Here is a 21140-nt window from a genome sequence, read left to right on the forward strand (position 1 = left end):
TAGCTCAGTATACACAGAGCTGTCCTCAGTATTTGGTGGATCAATGAGTGAGAGAAAAAAATGACCATATAAAAGTATAATATGATTCTTAAGAAACTTGGTTACACTTGAAACTAGCATCTGTTTTAAAAAAGAAAGAAAGAAAAAAGAAACTTGGGCCAGACAACCTAGGAGGTCAACAGCCTTTCTGTCATGAAATTTTTGTTCTCTTAAACATAACACTAATATCTGGCGCTTGAATTTTTAGTTATAACCAGATTTAACCTGCAACTGTTTTTCTGTGGTTCCCAAGAGATGACAGCTGCACCATAATAAAAACAGTGCTTTTTTTAGGGTGTGATTCAGGGGGTTAAGGGGCAGTTGGTGGATAAGCTGGGCCATCCTCACGCTCCCTCCCTGCCATGGGAACTATTTCTATTTGGAAGGCAGTACACCCCCACAGGTGAAAGCACAGGAAGATATGGATGTGAATCCCAGACCCCCTGCTTGCTTGCCAAGAGACTTGGGGCAAGTCGCCTACCCTTTCTGCTCCATTTTCTTATCTAGAAACTCACAGCACCGTTGTATAAAATGAACCCGAAAATATGCTGACATGCTTGGCACAGGGCATGCAAAGAGAAAGCATTTGATTAATGGAAGCAGCTATCTACACCATTATCCATTTCAAGATGGTAGACTAACCACCAGTGACCCCCAGTCAACCCCCTGCCCAGGATCCACACCTTTATATGCTCCTGCCGCACTCTAGCTTAGCCATGTGACCTGCTTTGGCCAATATGGCATTAGCAAGTGTGATGCAAGCCAAAGCTTGATAGGCACTAGCACACTGGAGCTTTTCCTTTTGGCCTATTCCCTCTCCAGATCTTGTTGCCATATAAAAGGCTATGAATTAAAGGCCACGTGTAGAGAGGCCCCGGAGGATGGGAGGTTTCCTTGGATGTTCTAGCCCAAGCAGGGCTTACTGCTGAATGCTGGCTCATGAGTGACCCCAGCCGATGCCACAGAGGAAAGATGAACCACCGTCCCCACTGAGTCCTGTTTAAGTTGTAGGATAAGGCATAAATAAAGGGTTGTTTTAAGCCACTACGTTTTGGCATGCATGGTTTATTGCATGGCAAGAGATAACGGAAACTGTATAACAGGGGCCGGGTGCAGACTACAGCCACAAAGTAGAGTAAAATCCATTGGTCTGTCATTTAGTAACATTTTCTAACCAGATGAGCCAGCCAACCCTGGGCACTAAACCACTGCACAAGGGGAAAAGTACAGTTTATTCTTCCCATCTTCTTCTCACCCCAGGCTATCCCCCAAAAAACATATACAGAAAATCTGTTCAATTACTCTGGACCTGAAATTAGTGCATTTCTCTTGTTAAATTTCCAGCTGTCACTCTCCTCCCCCACCCTGGGATGCACTGTTCTCACCCTGAGAGGGTTCTACCACTTCTCCTCTCCTCCTCCACAGGTCTGAGAGACAGAGATAGCCACCTGTCCCTTGCCCCTTCTGCCACCTGTGATCCCTGAGGACATCTCTCCCATTCCTGAACTTGTAAGAATTCTCAAATTGCCCCCAGTGGGCTTTGCATACAAATGATCACCCCCATTATGTAAAAGGAAGTTTTCTCCTCTGTCCAGACTAGACTTCCCAGGCAGTCATGTGATAGGCTGTGGGTCTGTTTTGACAGGTAACAATGGCAGAGACATTCACCTGAAAGAGAAAGGAGCTAGGATCTACTCGCACCTTTGCCATTCACTGGCTATGTAACCTTGGGCAAAATTCTCTCTTTCTGGGTCACAAATACCCCATCTATAAAGGATGAAGGAAAACTAGCTCAGAGGTTCTTGACCTAAGTCCATGGGTGGGCAAAATTGTGTGTGTGTGCACACAGACACATGCATACACCTGTGCATGTGTCTCGGGGACACAGCCAAAGTATGTATCAGATTCTCAAGGGGCTTTGTGATGCAGAAAAGATTAAGAACCCCGGGGTTAGATAACCTTCCTGCTCCAACATGCATTATGGGGTTCTCTGCCCGACATTTAAGGAGATATGAGTCCTGAAATTCAGCTGCTCTCTGGCTCTTTTATTGCTTTCCTAGCTGCTTTGTTAGCACTGAAATATATGAAAGAAGAGAAACTCAATCTATGTGGCTTGTGAAACCAATGTGTCTGGAGTCAGCTAACACTGCCCTGGATATGGGAACAAAGCCCTCAGCTCCTGCATGGTGCATCAGGCTGTATTGTCTGTGCAATCAGATGACTATTGAAGCTTTCTAGCCAAAAGGAAGGCATTTCCTAATTAGATCCTCAACCTGCCTGTAAAGTTGGAATGTTCAAATTTGAGTTCATTATTTTCTTTTTTCTTCTTTCTTTTTATTTTACTTGAGTCCATTGTTTTCTGATATTTCTGACTCTGTGCCCTTTCCTTTGCTTTATCATAGTTGAGGAAGCAGCAAAGAATGGTGGCTAAGAGCCTTGGCTCTGTATCCAGAATGAGTTCAAATTCCGGCTATTCCACATTAGCTATTTAACCTAGGCCACAGCACTAAGCCTCTTGCTTCCTCCTCAGTAAACAAAGATGACAGTCCCTATTTCATAGAGCTTCAGTGAGAATTAAATTAGATAAGCTATAAAGAGGCTTAGAATATAGTAAATGCTCAATAAATGTTACCTATTAGTATTAGGTTTTGATATTTAGAAAAGGGCTAGAGTAATAATTATCATGTAACTGGGCTTCATGGGTTACAAAGCAAACCTCATAGTCAAACAGTAACTCGGCCTCACCTTTTATACCTCTCAAACCCAAACCAGCCCCACTGGAGATCTCCTGGGCTCTTAAGAGGATGTTTCCTAAGGTCCAAGGGTACCAGCTGGAGCCCACTCGAGAAGACCCCACCCCCGCACCCCCAGCTGCTCACTTGCTGTGCTGGAGGTGCTGTCTGTTTTCCAGTCTCCTCGTCTCAGCTCCGTCCTGGGGGGAATGACACTTTTCCTGGGGCCACTCTCATAGACTCCAAACTCCACTTTTGCAGGCAGGTGCTGTGAGTGCCGAATTGGGACCGTGATCTCCAAGTCTGGAATTGGAGGAAAGAGGGATAAGCTGTCAAGATACCAGACTGTCACCTGCCAAGCTGCTCAGCGGCTTCCCTCCACCTGCCTCTCTCACAGGAGCCTGCAAGGGAAGGGGAAGGGAAAAGACGATGGGAGAGGGAGGGGCCCTGGGTTGGTGGCCCCCTCCCCTTCAGCACTGAAACTACTGAATTCTGTGTGGCTGTCACTGAGAGACTGAAGAGAGGAATAGAATAATGTGAGAAAGGGACAGAGAAGCACTTCTGCATCAGGGAGCGGAAAGAACAAACCATAAGAGAAAGGTTTGGGCTCTCAGCCCTGCCACTTAGCATCTGTGGAACTCCAGCAAGACAGTTCTCCTGTCTGAATCACTCCCCTCATCTGAGGAGGGGTATGTCCATCCTTGACTGTAATAACAGGCTGCCCTATGCACCAAGCAGAGTTCTGAGAGCTATGGTATTTTTCATTCATTTAACCCCCACAACACCCAATAAATAAATATTATTATCATCAATGCCAGCAAAAACTAAGGTACAGAGAAGTGACGTAGTATGTCCTGTCAAACAGCTGGTAAGTGGCAGAGCTGGGATTTGAACCCAGGCTCCTGAGTCCAGGCTCTTAACCACTGCTTATACAGCCTCTTGCTCTCTGCATAAAGAATGTATGGTGGGTGGGTGGGTGGGTGTGGGCTGGGTGGCCCACACGCACAGTAATGACCCAGAAAGCTAATGAAAGGAGGTCCTTCAGGCCTATGACAGATTTTGTGACTTGCAAGGCCCATGGGGTAAAGAGAGCTGATGCCTTTGTCGAGCAAAGCACTGACCGGACCTTCTTGCTGGCTTAGCCCTGCCCAGAGGTTGTCTCTGTTCCTCCCTACATTTCCAATGCTGGGTTCTAGGAGCAGAAAACAGCAACTCTGATGAGTAGAAAAAAAGTCTGGGGGCAGCAGCACCAACTTCCTCCTGAAGGCAAGATGTGCTCCTGCCTCAAGACTCCCCCGGCTGCCTAGGACCTTCTCAAGCCCAGGGGCAGGGTTTATACAGCGGTGGCTGTACAAACTTGGGTAGAAGAGGTGTTAGCTTTGGGGATGTGTGCTTTTATCTTCTGGTACCACTTCCTCCTCCACCCCTACCCTTCTAGGGGACAGGCGTGGCAGGAAGTTCAGAGAGTCCGGGGCAGAGGTGGCTCCACCTACCAAAGCCAGAAATCTGGCGGGGTGAATGGATAAACTGGAACAGGATGAAGGAGCAGTGAGAGGACAGGGCACACCAAGTCCCCCAGAACATTCTGCACAGAGAATGATCAGAGTGGATTGTTGGCTTGCATAGGCACGAGCCTTCCTCATCTGGAGACTCCGGCTCCAGGTGTAGTGTATGGTCCAAGTGTCCAACCAGCTTCCTAGGGTTTTGTGTAATCCAGGTCTTTTTCACATGCTGGGGCTCTCTTGGCTACAACCATGCCGTGGAAGCACCCACCCCAGCTTGGAGTTACTTGGACAAAAGATAGCCAGGGGCACTCTCACATGGGTGGCACCCACAGTATCTTAGAGACCAAATGAGTGTCAGTCTTTTTTTTTTTCTTCCTGCTCTGACTTAGATTTTTAAAAATCATTGTTTGTTTGAGACGGAATCTCGCTCTGTCGCCAGGCTGGAGTGCAGTGGCGCCATCTTGGCTCACTTCAACCTCTGCCTCCTGGGTTCAAGTGATTCTCCTGCCTCAGCCTCCCGAGTAGCTGGGACTACAGGCACGCGCCACCACGTCCAGTTCATTTTTGCATTTTTAGTAGAGACAGGGTTTCACCATGTTGGCCAGGATAATCTCAATCTTTTGACCTCATGATCCACCCACCTCAGCCTCCCAAAGTGCTGGGATTAGGCATGAGCCACTGCACCCAGCCAAAAATCACTTTTTTAAAAGGGAGATTCTGGTCTGCTTAATTAACTTCAAGGAGGCAATTTTTTAACCTCAACTAGTTCTATAAAGAAGGAAAGTAAAATACACAGGAAAAAATAGGGAGTCAAAAGTTCAAAAAATCAGGTAGAACCAGTCCGAATGTTTATAAAATCCTGATATTCTTTGAATAAAGGTACAATGCTAGGAATAGTTATCATGATTATATTGCATAGTGCTTTCCCAAAGTGCATTTATATGCATTATTATATCTCCTTTAAACTTCATGACTTCTCCATTAAGTAGATAAGTCAGGTTATAGCACCCAGTGAGGAAACTGAGGCACAGAGTGGTTAAAGGAATTGGATCATAAAGTGATTCAGTGACAAAGCAGGAATCAGAACCCAAGTTTCCTGGGACCCGGTTAGCTCCTCTACGTCCTGCTCCACAGGACACACCTAGAACACAAATATTGATTATCTTCTCTGTGAGGCCATGGCTCTCACCAGCCCTTCTCTAATTTCCTACGCCATCAATGCTCTGTACCAGCCCAGTAAGAGCAAACAAATCCCTGGGGTTGGAGAAAAACGGGCAAGTTATTAAGAACAGTCTTAATTTTTAATTCTCTTTGGCATTCTAACCCAAATTAAAGATTACTATTTTTTCCCTAAGGCAAACGAAGTTCTCAAATGAATAGTCAGTCATTGTGTTTAGAATGGGTTACATTCTTAGAAAAGATCCTTTAAGCACAAACATTATTCATCAACCCTAATTTTCCTATAATGTTATCGTGTGTCAATAATATGTCATATTTACTCAACCATAAATGATGCCTTCTCTTTGGCAAATGCTGCCCTTCAACCTCAGCATGCAGTACAGGGTCCAACTTCTAATTGCCTGAGGCTGTTTCTCGTAGCAGAATGATGAGTGCCCCTCCCCAAGCAGGCCTCCACCAACGGCTGATGGGGGCTGGTGTATAAATGTCCCAGCTGTCTCGTTGCTCAGGTGGGTGTTCTCCACTGACTCCTCCTTGTCTCACTTCTCCATCCCCTACCACTTTCCCTGGGATCACCTCCCACACCAGCTATTTGCTCTCAAATCCTTATCAGGGGAGAAAAGTTCTAGAAATGCAAGTGGTAATGCTGGCACAACACTGTGAATGTACTTTATGCCACTGAATTGTGTGTGTGTGTGTATATATATATATATATTTTTTTATTTTATTATTATTTTTTTTTTGAGACAGAGTCTCGCACTGTCACCCAGGCTGGAGTGCAGTGGTGCGATCTTGGCTCACTGCAATCTCCGCCTCCCGGGTTCAAGCGATTCTCCTGCCTCAGCCTCCTGAGTAGCTGGGACTAGAGGCACTTGCCACCACACCCAGCTAATTTTTGTATTTTTGGTAGAGACAAGGTTTTGCCATGTTGGCTGCTCTTGAACTCCTGGCCTCAAGTGATCCTCCCACTTCGGCCTCCCAAAGTGCCGGGATTACAGGTGTGAGCCACTGCACCCAGCCTGAATTATGCACTTAAAAATGGTTCAAATGGTAAATTTTATGTTATGTATATTTTATTACAATAAGCACCACAGACAAGGAGGCCCTTGGGGCTGACAGGCAGAACATTCTCCCATATAGATTGCTTGCCGTCCCCGGTCATTCTTGTTTGGTATCAAATTATATACAGTTTAATCTCTCAATAGTTGTGACATTGATTAAAGCCCCTGATATAAGAAGTACAAATACTTAACACCCGTCTCCCCAAAATATCCTTGTCAGAGGGTCTGCTTCTTGGAGAGTGGGGGATGGGGGCTGGAGATGAGCAAACTAAGACATGCTCTTTTGGAAAAATGTAGACATTGACCATTCTAATTTAGACTATAGCTACTGGTGGGTATAAATCACTTGTTCAGAGCCTGAACAGCCTTGGGTGAACCTTGCATAATGTTTCAGAACTTGTGATTCATTCTGGATGGCCCTGCCTGAGAGGACCTCAGCCAGTGTGTGGGCCTCTGTGTAATCATGTGTGGACACTTTGAGGAGTAACTCCCATGTGCCAGGCACTGCGCTAGGCACTGGTTATACCCTAACTCATTGAATGCTCCCTAATGGGGTGGGCACTTTCACTTTTACCATTTTGCAAAGGAGGACTGAGGCTCAGGGAGGTGACATAACTCGCCCACAGCTCCCAGCTAGTGAGGGGTGAGCAGTGAGCAGGAATTTGACCCCAACCTCGCTGGCCCCAGAGTCCATCCCTGTACCACTCTACTCCTCTGCATGTGCGTCTGTCCTGCTTCAGCACCTCCAGTGGCACCAGGTGGAGCCCAGATGAGTGGTCAGGATGTGATGAGACCCAGAAGGCTCAGGTCTTGAGCCCGGATGGCTGAGCACATGTGACTCCAACACTAGGTCTCCTGGGCCTTCAAACACTGGGTGTACCGCCAAATCACAGGTTTCTTGATGCTGTCTGTATTTAAAAACCTGAAATGTCTCATTCCATCAAGACTTCTATCTTTGGGCTCATGGACTCTAGTTTTAAAAAGCATCTCAGCTCTTTTATCACTGAGACCCCTATTATCTGACCCTAGGATGTCTGTGCAGATCTCGAAACAGCTTTCCTGCCTTGTCTCCTTTCTCTCCCTCTCAACCAGGAGGACCGACAAGTGTGAACTCAGGTACCAGCAGCATAAATTTAAAATCCAGACACCCAAGCAGAAGACATAGGATGACCTCTCTGACCTTCTGCGATGGTTAAAACCTCTTAACCCCTCTTCTCCCAAAATCATTAACATTCACTAGGTTAGTTCTATCTTCAAAACACTGTGTTAGGCATGGTGGAACAGACCCTAGTAGGGAAAGCCAGACCTGTGTGAATACAAAGATAACTGACTCATTAGCTACCAGATGGTGAAGCTAGTGTGTCATAGGTCTCTGTATTTGGCAGGGTGCCTGGTGCTTGTTAAGTGTGGAATGAATGAGTGGTATCACCAAACAGTTTCCTGAAACCGACCATTCCAACACAGCCTTCTAGAACTCCATCACTGTACTGTTCTGCACACTGGGGACTCCACGGAGCACACAGCAGACCAGTTTTTGTCCATGTGGAGCTTCTAGTGGAAGGCAGATGGGGTGTTGGACCATAACCTTGAGAACAGAAACAAAAGATGATTCCAGTCTGTGATATGTAAAAAGAGAGGACGCCAGGGAACAGAAAGTGAGTCACAGAGGGCTACTCTGGGGAGAATGGCAGAGAAGGCCTCTGATGAGGAGATGCTACACTGAACTCTGAAGGATGAAAAGGGCCTGAAGGTGAAGATGTGGGGAAGGGCAGGGGAATGGCAAGTGCACAGGCCCTGAGGGAGAAATGCTCTTGGCTTGTTAGAGCGATAAATAGGAGTCCAGGGACTGCAGCACAGGGTTTGGGGGAGAATGGAGGATGAGCTCAGGGGTCAGATCACATAGGGCCTTGTAGGCTGTGAGCAGGAATGTGTGATTTTACCCTGAGCGGGACAGAAGCCCCTGGAAGGCTTTGATCAAGGGCATGGCATTATCTGATTTTTAAATTTTTTAAACATCATTGGCTACAATGGGTTAACTATAGAGGGGCAAGAGTGAAGATGGGGAGATGACTGAGTGGCTTCTCCCTTAGTCTAGGCAAGAGATGATGTGGCTTGGCTGCAGCAGTGCCATAGGAGATGGTTAGAAATGACCAGATTTAGGATGTGCTTTGGAGGCAGAACATCTGTGGACTGCTGATGGCTTGGATGAAGGAATGAGGTGATAGCAACCAGAGACAGAAAAAGAGAAGTGCCAGATGAATGGAATGGGTGGGAGGTCCCACATATGCTTGAATGAGGAAGGAATACCATGGCCTAGAGTGGTCCAGGAAGGTGTTACTGAGAAGGGGCTGCCAGGGCTGGGTCTTGCAGCCCAGTAGTTTTCATAAAGGTGAGAAGGAAGAGGCATGGCATGAGCAAGGGGCCCATGGCAGGAGAGAATGTCCCCTTTGGAGACCAGGGTGTTACCAGCCCATCTAGGTTCATGGGAGGTCAGGCAGCTGATGGCAGCTGGAGAGAGACTGTGGAAGCTGTGCACAAACAGGGCTAGATTTTAACTTGGTTCTTCATGTAATAGGGCTCCATTCAAGATCTGAGTGCCTCTGAAAGCCTTCTCCTGCATGCTCCTCTTGCTATAAGGCTGGCCTCGGTTAATCACAGAGGCCCACTATGCCAGAGGCTCTCTGTGGGAAGATGCACTGGGGGCAAACGCCAACTTCTTGCTCAAGGGTGGTGATGCCACATGGCTGGCACAGGGGTAGGCTTAAGGGGAGCGGGGGCCCAGTCCATAGTGTGTACCACTGGAATTTGTGGCCCTGCTATTGCACCATGGAAGCCCTGCTACACCTGGGGCATGGGCTTCTGAAGCACTATATGGTGTGGATGCAGATGACGCCATTGCTCACCAGAATCAGAAATAGACACTGGGTAAATGGGATTTTCTCCCTTCTCTGCTTAAAAAACATACGTCCTCCTAATTGCCAAGGGGAGAGTCAGGTGTCTGCAGAGGAAGTATCACCATCCTATTTGAGTGAAAAGATGGAAGGATGCAGAGTTGAATCCACTTATTCACTTCTGGGCATGTCTTATGTACCAGGTACCAGATTGTTTACAGAATAAATAAGATATAACCATTGTCCAAAAGGCCTTTACAGTCTAGTGGGGGACCCAGATCTGTAAACAGTGTGACGAGTGCTGGGCAAGTGGTCTGCCCACTCAGGCCACAGCCAAAAGGAGAGTCAAGGACAACAGATGACAGCAATGTCCCACACAATGCAGCACCCTAGGAAGCCACATACCTGTCTGCTTTCCTGATTTTTGCTTCTCTCTCTGTCTTCGGGTGATGCTGTCTCTTAGCCGTTTAAGATTTTCCTGGAAAAAAATTTGGTTTATTTTTTAAGTGTACAACAGGATGATACCCTCTGGACATGAGCGTTTCTTTCAGATTGTATGCTGTTTGCAGGGTATATCACATTCCAGTCACATTTACAACATGCAAATGAGGCTCAGCGCATTCACAGTCAGCCCCCAGAGAAATCCAAATACTCACAGAATCTGTGCCTGAAGAGAAGACATCTCTTCCACAAGAAAGTGTCTTTCCTGCCCTCTGGTTCCCAGCTCTGTTCTATATGGCCCCTCTCATGTATGCCTCTTAGCCCAGCTCACAAATACTCCACAGGTATTCCTGTCTCTGAGACTGTGTTCTCACATCACTCCCCTGACCTTCAGGGATGTTGGTTCCTCTCCATGAGTCTGGATCAAGGCCCACTTTCTCCCTGAAGCCTCCCCAGATATGCCAACCATCCAGCACTTCGGCTATGCTGCTCCATCATGTGTGCACACTCTTGTGCCTTGCCTCTTTGAGATACTGTGAGCTCTTCAAGGTCAAGAGACCACGTCTTGTACCTTTCCATAATCCTGCCATCTGGTCCATTGTAGTCATTCAATAAATGTTGAATAGACATGTAAGGGTCAAGATTGTTGCTATTTTAGTCAATTAACAATAACACCGAAGTTAAGTGCCTGAGCATTCTAGGTAAAATGTCCCGACAATCTGGCTGGAGCAGACGGTTCATGTCAGGGAGTCGCAGGAGGCCAAACTGGAAAGGGGGGTTGGTCTGCAGCTGCAGGCTGAAGAGACTGAGCTGTGTCCAGGAGGCAGCAGGGAAATACTGAACATTGTGAGCTTGTCATGGCTTTAAGGTTCTAGTGAACTAGAGAAGAAGGAACAGAGGCCAGCAGACCTTCCTGGAGACTATGGAGTATGCCAGATGCAGGCAACAGAAGCTGACCTGGGGATGTGGCTGGGGGAATGGAGAGACAGGAGCAGATGCAAGAGGACAAATGCCGCAGAGCAGGACCAAGCAGGACACACTGCTGACTGACTGTGTGGAAGCACGGGAGAAGGCCAAAGAGACTCTGAGGTCTGATCTCCCTCTCCAGAAGACAATGTGATGAGCACAGAGAGGCTGCTGGGAAAGGAAAGCGGCCTTGAGGGATGGTTTGTTGTTAGACACACACACAGCTCACATGCTGTGAGCCTGGGGCACCTCAGAGGGACAAAGCCAACTGGTGGCTGGAAACATGGAACTGGAGACACAGACTTCATAGAGAAGGAGCTGAAGGAAAGCTTCAATGTCCACTTGTGAGAGAGTGACATGAAGGAGACAGAGGAGTGGACAGAGAGGCAGAGGAAAAGGAAGATGAGGCCTCCACCCAGGAACGTCTCCACACCACCAGCCCCTGGAGGGGAGATGCTCAGGAAGTGCCCGGAGGCTCTCAGGGAACCAAACAATGTGAACCCCCATGAGCTGGGATTCTGCCGTATTGAATATAAACCCGTTGTCTGCTATGCCCAAGAGTTCTGGGCCAGCTCATGGGAAGGGAAGAGGTCTCTTAGATAGAAACACAGAAAGACATGGCACATGTATACCTCTGTAAAAAACCTGCACGTTGTGCATATGTACCCTAGAACTTAAAGTATAACAACAACAACAATAACAAAAAAACCATACTTGGAAAGGATTTACCTTTCTGCAACAATGGACTGGTACATACAGGATGATGGTAATGATAAGGCACGTAAATTATGTTCCCACTGGAAACCTGCCCTGTCCACCCCTTCTCATTTCCCTTAACCTTATCCTCAAACTACTTTAGCTGAGAAGCTTTCCAGCAGACTGAGTTAGTGGTGGCTTATACCTATTTATATTTGTATTAATTGCTTACAGATTATACCTCATATTAGCAATTACCTTACACTACAAGAAAATGTAAAAAAAAAAAAAAGAAAAAGAAAGAAAGACAGCTAACATTTATTATGTATTTACTACATACCAGTCATGCTGCTTACAGTGGCTTATATCACCTAGTCCTCCCCTTTCACATGAGGCACAGCAAGGTCAAGGTCATCCAGCCACAAATAGCAGAATAAAGATGTAAATTCAGGCTGCCAGCTCCAGAGCCCTGGCTGTTCTTAACTACTGTACCACGTGGTTGCACAACTTGGCAAGGAGCAAAAAAACATTGTTTAGCCAGGGCCAGCCTTTTCCCAGCAGGACTGCAGCCTGCTGGGGGCTCCTGACTGAAAAGCACCCGTGATTCCTGCATTCAGCTCTCCAGAGTGCCCTCCCATCCTTCAGGCCCCAAAAGGGAGGGAGGCAGCTGGCAGAGCAGGTGCCCCTGTCTTAAGGAGCACTAAAAAGGCGAAGGTATAGTGAAGGGAGCACAGGCTCTGGGGTGAGAAAGGGGAGGTTTGGACCTTGACTGCCTCTTCGCCTCTCTGAGCCTCAGTTTTCTGTAGAACAGGAGGAATAATACTTATTTCTTATGCGTGTATGAGGAGTGAAAGAGATCAGGTCTATTTAACGCTGAGCACGATGCCTAACATAGCACTGTCACAGGTCAACAAATGCTGCCTGATGACACACTTCCCCACTCTTCACCACTAATCCTGTCCCAGAAGACAGGCTCCTATCTCAGCCCTGGAGGGGTGCTGCTTACTCCCGCCTCGATAGCTGGTATGTCAGATAGCGTAAGAACAGAGATTAGAATACACACCACCAGGGTCTATAGCCATACCACCCTGAACGCGCCCAATCCCATCTGATCTCTGAGAGCAAGCAGGGTCGGGCCTGGCTAGTACTTTGAAGGAAGCAGCCTGGGGAGGTGGAAAGAGAAAGCAATAGTTCCAGTCCTGACTCGGCCCCTCACTAGGGAAGATGCCTTGAACGTGTCCCTTAACCTCCTGAGCCCCATTTCCTCCTTTTTAATACAAAGGCATTAGTGGACTAAGAATGAGCCTCCTAAGGTTGAGTTTGAGTTCTTGTTTTGTTTTTAATTATACATCATGTACACTTATGATACAGGTATGGAGTTATATATTCTCATAAAAGCTTCAAACTATACAGGTAGAGCAAGAGTCTCCTCTGACACCCCAGTCCTCCAATCCCAGTCTTCTCCCAAGAGGTGGCCCCTGGAATGGGCCTGAAGTGGCTGTTTCCAGATCTTTGTCCTTGCATTTATATACACATCCATAAAAATACAGAGTTTGTGTGTGGACGTGTCTGAGTTGTTTTAATTTGGGTGGTTTTGTATCTGCAACTTGTTTTGTTCATTTAATCATATTTCTTGGGAGTTTTCCAAGTTCTCTTTGAGTGCTAAAGTGTGATAGTTATGAGGGTATTTGGCAGTAGGAATAGAGAGAGAGACTCTGAAAAGAAAAAAGCTGGAAAGCAGAAGCAGGGAGCCAAATGCAGAGAGACACAGCAGCAGAGTTAGTGTTTGTAGTTGAGTCTTTGTTCCTGATCTCAAGCCTCATGGCACCTGGAAAAGCTACCCAGCTCTCAGCCAGGGAGCCATGTGGTTACAGACTGAGGTGACACTCATACACACTCGCTGGTTCACAATGAAACTCAAACGTTCGCAGGCACAGCCACAGGTGTCCAGGTACAGCAATACACAAGACAGCCATGGCCCAGCCCTCCGCTACTGTCAAGTGGGGAAATAGACATGAAACAAATTCCATACGAAGCTAGTTACCTGCTGGAAACGAAAGGACTCCGATCGTTTCTTCTGGTTGAGCTGCCACTCTTTGAAGTGGAGCACAGCCTCATCGACATTGACAATGCCCAGCTTCACCTGCTCCTGGAGGGTGATAAGCTGCCGCTGGCCTGGCGTTTTCATCCCCGCAAAAGGGTCATATATACTCGACTGGGGCCTGTCCCTCCATGGTCTGACGGGCGGCCCTGGAAAGGATGGCAAAACTCAGCTTGACACCTCCCCCAGTGGGGACCGCTCACCAGAATTGTAGGGTTAATGAGGCTGGTCACAGGCTCAAGAGGACTCTTCTCAAAAGAACAATTACATGTGGCCAAGAAGGGGGAGATACAACATAAAATCGGGGGAGAAGAATGCAGCTAATAATTCCAAGGCCTATCACACTAAAGTAGACAAGGCTGCAATATTTAAGGGAGGTGTGAAATCTGCTGACTCTCCCAAGTCTTAATTATTATTATTATTTTTAACAGGCTTCATTCATCTCATTTTTCTGGTATGAAAACCCTATGTTGTAGCCACAGCTGGAACCTGAGTCTTCTGCTTAGAGACTCTGGTGTGGGTCTTGAGAGATGGTCAGTGAATTCCTGGTAGGGAAACTTGGTGAATACAGTCTCTTTCCAGAGGTCAGGGATCAAGTTGCTGTCAGTCTTAGAGATGGCATCAAAGGTGGCCCAGGGTAGCAGTGCAGTCCCTGGCCAAGGTGTAGCAGCCATCAGCAGCAGCTTCTTGGGCACAGAGGCCAAGATGATGCTAGTGCCTCTGGGGGCAGGGATGAGGCACACCAGCCCAGAGCCAGTGGCCTGTCACATTGCAAAGGCTGGTGTGCGGCTTGCTGATCTTCTTCCCCCTGTAGCCTCTCTGTGCGGGTCCAATGGAGAGCTTGGCTGGGATGATGGCCCCTTGGATGGCAGTGGCTACCCCCTTGGAGTGCTTAACACCCAGACAACATGGCCATTGTAGTCCTCAAAGGCAACAAACACCTTGAACCTGGTGAAATGGCCAGCATGGGTCAACTTCTGTGCCAACATAATCTTCAGAACCCCATTCTTGAGAGATGACCCCAGGAAAAGGTCAATGATCTCAGACACTTTGATGAGCAGAGAGAAGACAGCTCTCCCAGGACTTGATCTTCATGTCTTTGGCCAGGTGGTCTAACTTAGTGATAGGCGTTGACTGCTTGTTCTCAGCCTTACCTCCATGAGCTCCAGAGCCTTGGCCCCAGCCACAGCCACAACCTTGGCCTGAATGTCACTGCCAAAGCCTCCAGGGAGGCCATCGCAGCCTGCCATTCCAGGACCCCCAGGCCCTCCCACTGCGTCAGCATCATCCACCATTTGGTGTTTTCTTGAAGAAGCAGCCAAGCCTTAATTATTGAGACGCCTTTAGACAAGCATTTCTCAGCCTTGGCACTATTGACATTTTGGGCCAGGTAATTCCTTACTGTGTGGGTGTGTCCTGTGTATTGCAGGATGTTCAGCAGCATCCCTGGCTTCTACTCCTTAAATGCTAGCAGCACCCCCTTCTTTAGTTGTGACAACCAAAAATTTCCCTTATATTGCCAAATGTTCTTTAGGGAGGGGGTACAAAATCACTTCCAAATGAGAACCACTGCTTTAGACTTAAATCCATACCCAGAAGAGAATATACTGGAAGAGTTTAGCCAGGATGCTTCTCTTAGCCCCACTGTCATCCCTCACTGTCTCTAAGCAGCATGGGGCACAGTGATTGTGGACCCATAGGCATGAAATGCCCCAGGAGACTGGAACATCAGTGCAATCCTGACACAGGCCCAATAGCATCAGGTATAAAGTAGGTGTTGGCTTCCAGCTGGCTACCCTTGGGTTGTTCCTGTGCCAACCTCTCTTCCACATTACAAATTCACAGTTCTCTGCTTTGGAGCTTCTGGAGAAATATGAAGCCAACCCTCATCTCTCTACAGGCTGTGACTTCAGTTCTGTGGGGAATGAGCTACTCGCAGCGACCATGGGGCCACTGAGGCAACTTGACGTTTCACTCAATTCATATAAGGCTACTTGAATGTAAATTTCTCCAGCAGGACTCCATTTGGGCATTGCGACTCAGGGACATAACATGAAGAAAAAAGAGAAATGGCTTCAACCGGTGAATACTTAGCCTCAAAGACATTTATCTATCATTCTACCCAACCATTCACTTATCTGTCCACACACACCCACACATCCTTCTCCCAGGTCTGCCCTTGTCAAGGCTCTCTTTAATGGTGTTGGGAGACATGGTGGAGGAAAAAACAAAATGCACAAGCCAACCAGTTCCAGTTTCCCACTACCAGAACCCTTGGGGGATGCCTTCAAATGTTTAGATGGTGTCATGGCTACTTTTCAAAAGAATCCTCAATGGGATAATACTGAGTGTTTCTGTTTAGCACAAGGAAATTAATCAAGAAAAAAAGAGCACTTAGCTCCTCAAACTTCCTTTAAAACTGTTTAGAAAAATAAGACTTCCAAGTTGTTCCCCAATGGCAAGCAAAATACCTTTTAAATAAAAGTTGAATCAAATTATAGTTTAGCTAGTATAGATAAAGTAAGTAAATAGCCCAGAAAGGCTGTATCATTAGGTAAAGACTGAGTGCTGGGCCGCCTACTTTCATCCTGTTGGCATCAACCTCCATTTTTAGATTGTACTTTTATGTGCTTTATGTACCCTTTCCACTAATTAAGGTCCTTTGTATGACCAATTTGTACAGCATCGTAGGGGACCCTGATCTCTTTCCCTCCCCCTTTACCATCAGTACAAGGCTCTCAGACAGTGCCACGCTAAAGTATCCTTGGATCTCTCTAATTAATTAAATAATTTATTTAATTTTTATCTAATTAATTAATTTATTTAATTTTAGAGACAGGGTCTCACTATGTTGCCCAGGTTGGTCTCAAACTCCTGGCCTCGAGTGATTCACCCCCCTCAGCCTCCCAAAGTGCTGGGACTACAGGCGTGAACCATGATGCCTGGCCTAGATCCCTCTATTTTTCAATGTCAAGGAGCTATTGTTACACTTGGAAATCACTGACCTATGAACACTTCAACCACACAAAAGTTCAGTTCATATAACACGTGGCTTACCTTTCCTGATGCTCTCTGAGGAAACATAGAAATTCCCAGGCCGCTCTTGACTTTTTTCTGCAAAAACTATGAGATAAAGAATATTCTGATTACCGAAAAATTATCAAAATCCAGTACAAAATAATAATAATAATGAATCCATACCTAGGACCACTGTATGTGGTTCTGTAAATCAAAATTGTAGAAAGAGGCAATTAATGAGAAGGACTAGGAATTGTCAAGTAATGGCAGACTAAACAGACACAATCTCAAACTAGAAAAACAAAGCTAGCCAGAGGACATGATCAGCATTTACAAGCTCATTGCAGAAAACGGTAATGGGAACAAGCACATGTGCCTGGACCCCTGAGCACCTGAAGCTAGCCACGGAAAATGTGAGCCTTAAAATTAGAGAATAAAAGGAAGTACCATTTAAAATGCCAGCTAGTGCCATAAGACAGAACTCTAAGCAGTAGAATAGCAAAATGTGTGCACAGCTCCAAAGAGATTAAGATGAAGTCACTTATGAGGGACAGATTCATGAAGGTTAGGAGAGAAAACTGGCACATGAGAAATGTGGTAAGATGACATGGTGATTATGGCTCCCTGGGCTCTGAAAGAGGCTGTCTGAATCCAAATACTAGCTCTGTGGCTTGTGAACCATATGATCTTGGACAAGTGGCTTGACTTCTTCCTGTCCCTATGTCTTATCTGTGGAATGAGGATGATAATCGTTCTTTCACTGGATTGTGATGAAGATTAAATGAGTTAATACATGGAAAGTGCTTAGAACAGTGCCTGGCCCATGTAAACACTCAGTGTTAGCTTTTATTATCATTATTCATATCTAAACTTTGAGACTGTTGCCAATAGTCAGCAATACCTTGGCATGCTAGTTAACCCAAGGGATGGCTCTACAATGCCTTACAGTTTATAAAGTACTTCCTTCTGTATTATTTCATCTGACCTTTGCAATAAGGCTATAGCAGAGTATTAGTATGTATTATTAGGACATGTATTAATCTATACGTTTACTATTACAATACCCATTTTATAGATGAGGAAACTAAAGCTAAAAAGGGTGAAATGGCCCAGACATTGTGGCTCATGCCCATAATCCCAGCATTTTGGGAGGCCGAGGCAGGAGGATTGCTTGAGCACAGGAGTTCAAGACCAGCCTGGGCAACACAGCAAGACCCTGTGTCAAAAAAAAAAGAAAGGTGAAATGACTTAGCCAATATCCTATGCTGAACAGCTGGAAAATGCAAGAGCTGAGAGATGAACCCAGGTGTTCTGGCCTCCAAGCCATTGCCCCTTTTGTCATCTCCTGCCTCTCTCCTTTCCTTTGCTTCTCCACAGTTTCCTAGCAAGTCCATCAGGGCTCTTGAGGAATCACCTGTGCCCCTGTCCAAACATCTCCCTACAATGAGCCATGCCATCAATACTGTTCCCTACTCCCTCTGCTATTTAGGAATTACCAGCATATATTTGCATGCTTCTTAGATTGAGTTCCCTCAGAAGCAGAACCCAAGACAAGGATTCAGGTGCAAGTTGTCTATTTGAGAGGTGATGGAGGTGAGACGGGGAAGTGGATGGTGCAATGAATGGTTGGCTATCAAGCAAGTTACACTGTGGGCAACCTAGGAATGACTAGAACGCAAGGTAGAATGAGCAACTAAGAATTCTCCCACCGGAGGGGGACAAGTAAGCTGCGGCACTCATCCATACCTCCTGTCAGGCACTGGTTGAGGGCAGCAACTCCGTGTGTTAATTCCCCAGTGCTTTCAACCTGTCCTATAAGAGGGCAGAGAAGGTGCCAGGTGCCAGAGGAAGCCCTCAGGCCGAAAGACACAGGTGCTGACAGGTAGGGTCCAGCCAATGAGCACAGAAATGCAAAGGGCTAGAGGGACATGGGCAAGAAACCAACAGTGTCTGCTGCTCATGCCAAGGAGATAATACCCAAGGAGACTGCAGGCCACAAGCACTGACAGCACCTGGCAGTACATAATATCTCACAACTGTATTCCTACCCAGTTCAGGGTTGCTGGATTTCGCAAAACAAAAATGTGTCTACTATTTGGGACATACACTAAAAACTCATTTGCCATTTATTTGAAATTCAAAGTCAACTGGGCATCCTGTATTTTATCTGGCAACCCCAACCCAACTACCTAGGGCTCTGGGTGAATGCTACCTTCCCTAGTTTATAATTCCCTTTTGCCACACCTCCAACAACATGATGATACCATCGAAAAATAGAATATAGTTCAGGAGCACAGATCTGGAAATTTTTATTTTTTCTTTTTCAGACAGGATCTTGCTCTGTCACCCAGGCTGGAGTGCAGTGGCTCAGTCTCGGCTCACTGTAACCTACACCTCCCAGGCTCAAGCAATCCTTCCACCTCAGCCTCCTGAGTAGCTGGGACTCAGTGCATGCCACCACACCTGGATAATTTTTTGTATTTTTTGTAGAGATGGAGTTTTGCCATGCTGCTCAGGCCAGTCTCAAACTCCTGGGATCAAGAAGTCTGCCTGCCTCAGCCTCCCAAAGTGCTGGGATTACAGGCATGAGCCACCCCTCCTCCTATTTCTAATACTCTTATAGTACTTGTAACCATATTATTGCAACCAAGTCCAAAAAACAGTGAAACTAACAATGCTATCAGTATCTAACTAATGTCCCAGGGATGATTAAGAAGAAGTCAAAACCTTAATTTTTAATAACATGGGTAGATGGACAGCCTAGCATAGTGGCTAAAAGCCAGGGCTGTGAAATCAGACTCCCTGAGTTCAAATTTTGGCTTTGCTATGCAATGGTTGAGCGACCTCTGTAAAACCTCTATTTCCTCATCTGTAAAATGAGATAATAATGGTCCTTACCTAATAGGTTATTGTAAAGATTAAATGGTGTGTTCCAGATAGAGCATTCTTGATAGATTTCAATAAATGTTAGCAATTCAAATTTCATAATAATATCAAGAAGGGTTTCAGGAGATAAAAATGTATTAGGGTTCTTGTTTACCTGCCTTTGCAACTGTGCGTAAATACTTCCAGGAAGGCCAGCACTGACTCTGGTCATTACTCCTATTCTAGCTCCAGAATCTGTCCCAAGATATGACCCTGTCTCGTAGGGCTGGTTGAAAACCATTTAGAAGGGGATAGTCTCTGAGCAATGGTTCAAAAAGCCAGGTCATCCAGGAAATCCCTGTTGAGAAGCTCCAAAGACTCAACTGGACATCATTCCCTGCCACACTTGCCTTTAAAAATGTATGGTTCGTTGTCAGGCAGCTGGTGAGCACCAGGAGCAGTGGTCTCTGGTCTGGGCACTGGGACAGGGGGCCTGCTGGCCAGGTCCACAGAAAAGGCCTCATCATCATCCACCGTGTGATAAACGTCTTCTTCCTGACCAAGATGGCTCTGATCTCTCTCCAGATTGGTCATTCCCATGCTGTTGCCTAGAAACGCAGAGAAAGGTGACTGAAAGCAGTGGCCAAACAAACTGGGTGATCACCAGTCATAAAGCAGAGTGACTTCTTTCCTCAGTGCTGCCCCCTAGCAAAGGACTTTCCCCAATATCACTTCCTGTATCGTCTGCTCAGAACACCACACAAAGCAACTGAGAAAACACTCATGTCACCTCCATTAACACCCAGCGATGCAGCGAAAGGACATGAGCACAAGGCTTTATCATCTCTGTTTTACTGCTGGGATTCAGTTATTCATCCCATTAGGACTAAGGAAAGTCCTAGGTAGGACTGTCAAAGCCCTAGTTAAGAAAGGTGGGGCGTTCACTGCCAACTGTCCAATAAAAGTGGTACTTCTTATCTAGGGCTTGAAACAGACTGCCCAAGACTCTCCTCTCAGGAAAACTTTTCGTTCTAGAGTTGGGGTCAGCACACATTTTTTTAAAGATCCAAATAGTAAATATTTCAAGTTTTCCAGGCCATAAAGTCTGTTGCAGGTACTCAACTGCTCTTGTGACATGAAAGCAGCCATATATAATACTAAATAAATGGTCGTGTTGTGTTCCAATAAAACTTTATTTACAAGACAGGCAGATGGCCAGGCTGTGGTTTGTCTACCACTGTTTTAGAGTTTTTTCCTTCCTCTTCACTGTGAAAACGACTTTTGTCCCCTTCTGAGTCCCATCCTCTTAGCACTCTGCTTTCTATATCTACTTGATCAACAGACCGCACCATACATTGTAAATGATTGGACAGGGTTGAAGAATTACCCACGCAATTTAACATCCTCCACCTTTGAAACCTTCAATAATAATAACAACAACAATAAATCTTCATTAACTGCTTGTTATGTGCATGGTGGTGCTCTGAGACCTAATGCATAATAACTCATTTAATTATCACAACATTTATCTCATTTTACAATGGAGGAAACTGAGTCCCAGAGGACTTGAGTAACTTGCCTAAGGTTTTCCAGCTAACTGGATGGGAAAATTGAGAATAGATCAGAGTTCATTTTCCTAATCACTA

General features: G+C 46.2%; 1 protein-coding gene across 4 annotated transcripts in view; it reads right to left on the bottom strand.

Annotated features, from left to right (window-relative positions):
- Positions 1–21140, bottom strand: part of PIK3AP1 (phosphoinositide-3-kinase adaptor protein 1) — a 127469-nt gene that overhangs the window by 14707 nt on the left and 91622 nt on the right. For all 4 annotated transcript variants that reach the window (XM_054503069.2, XM_054503070.2, XM_054503071.2 and 1 more), the window contains 5 exons: positions 19905–20102; positions 16669–16734; positions 13555–13760; positions 9813–9885; positions 2919–3074 (listed from right to left, as the gene is read on the bottom strand). In XM_054503069.2, the coding sequence (XP_054359044.1) occupies positions 2919–3074; positions 9813–9885; positions 13555–13760; positions 16669–16734; positions 19905–20102 (699 nt within the window). The remainder of the gene's footprint in view (positions 1–2918; positions 3075–9812; positions 9886–13554; positions 13761–16668; positions 16735–19904; positions 20103–21140) is intronic.

This window comes from Pongo pygmaeus, chromosome 8 (assembly GCF_028885625.2).
Source record: "Pongo pygmaeus isolate AG05252 chromosome 8, NHGRI_mPonPyg2-v2.0_pri, whole genome shotgun sequence".
NCBI classification, from domain to species: Eukaryota; Metazoa; Chordata; class Mammalia; order Primates; family Hominidae; genus Pongo; species Pongo pygmaeus.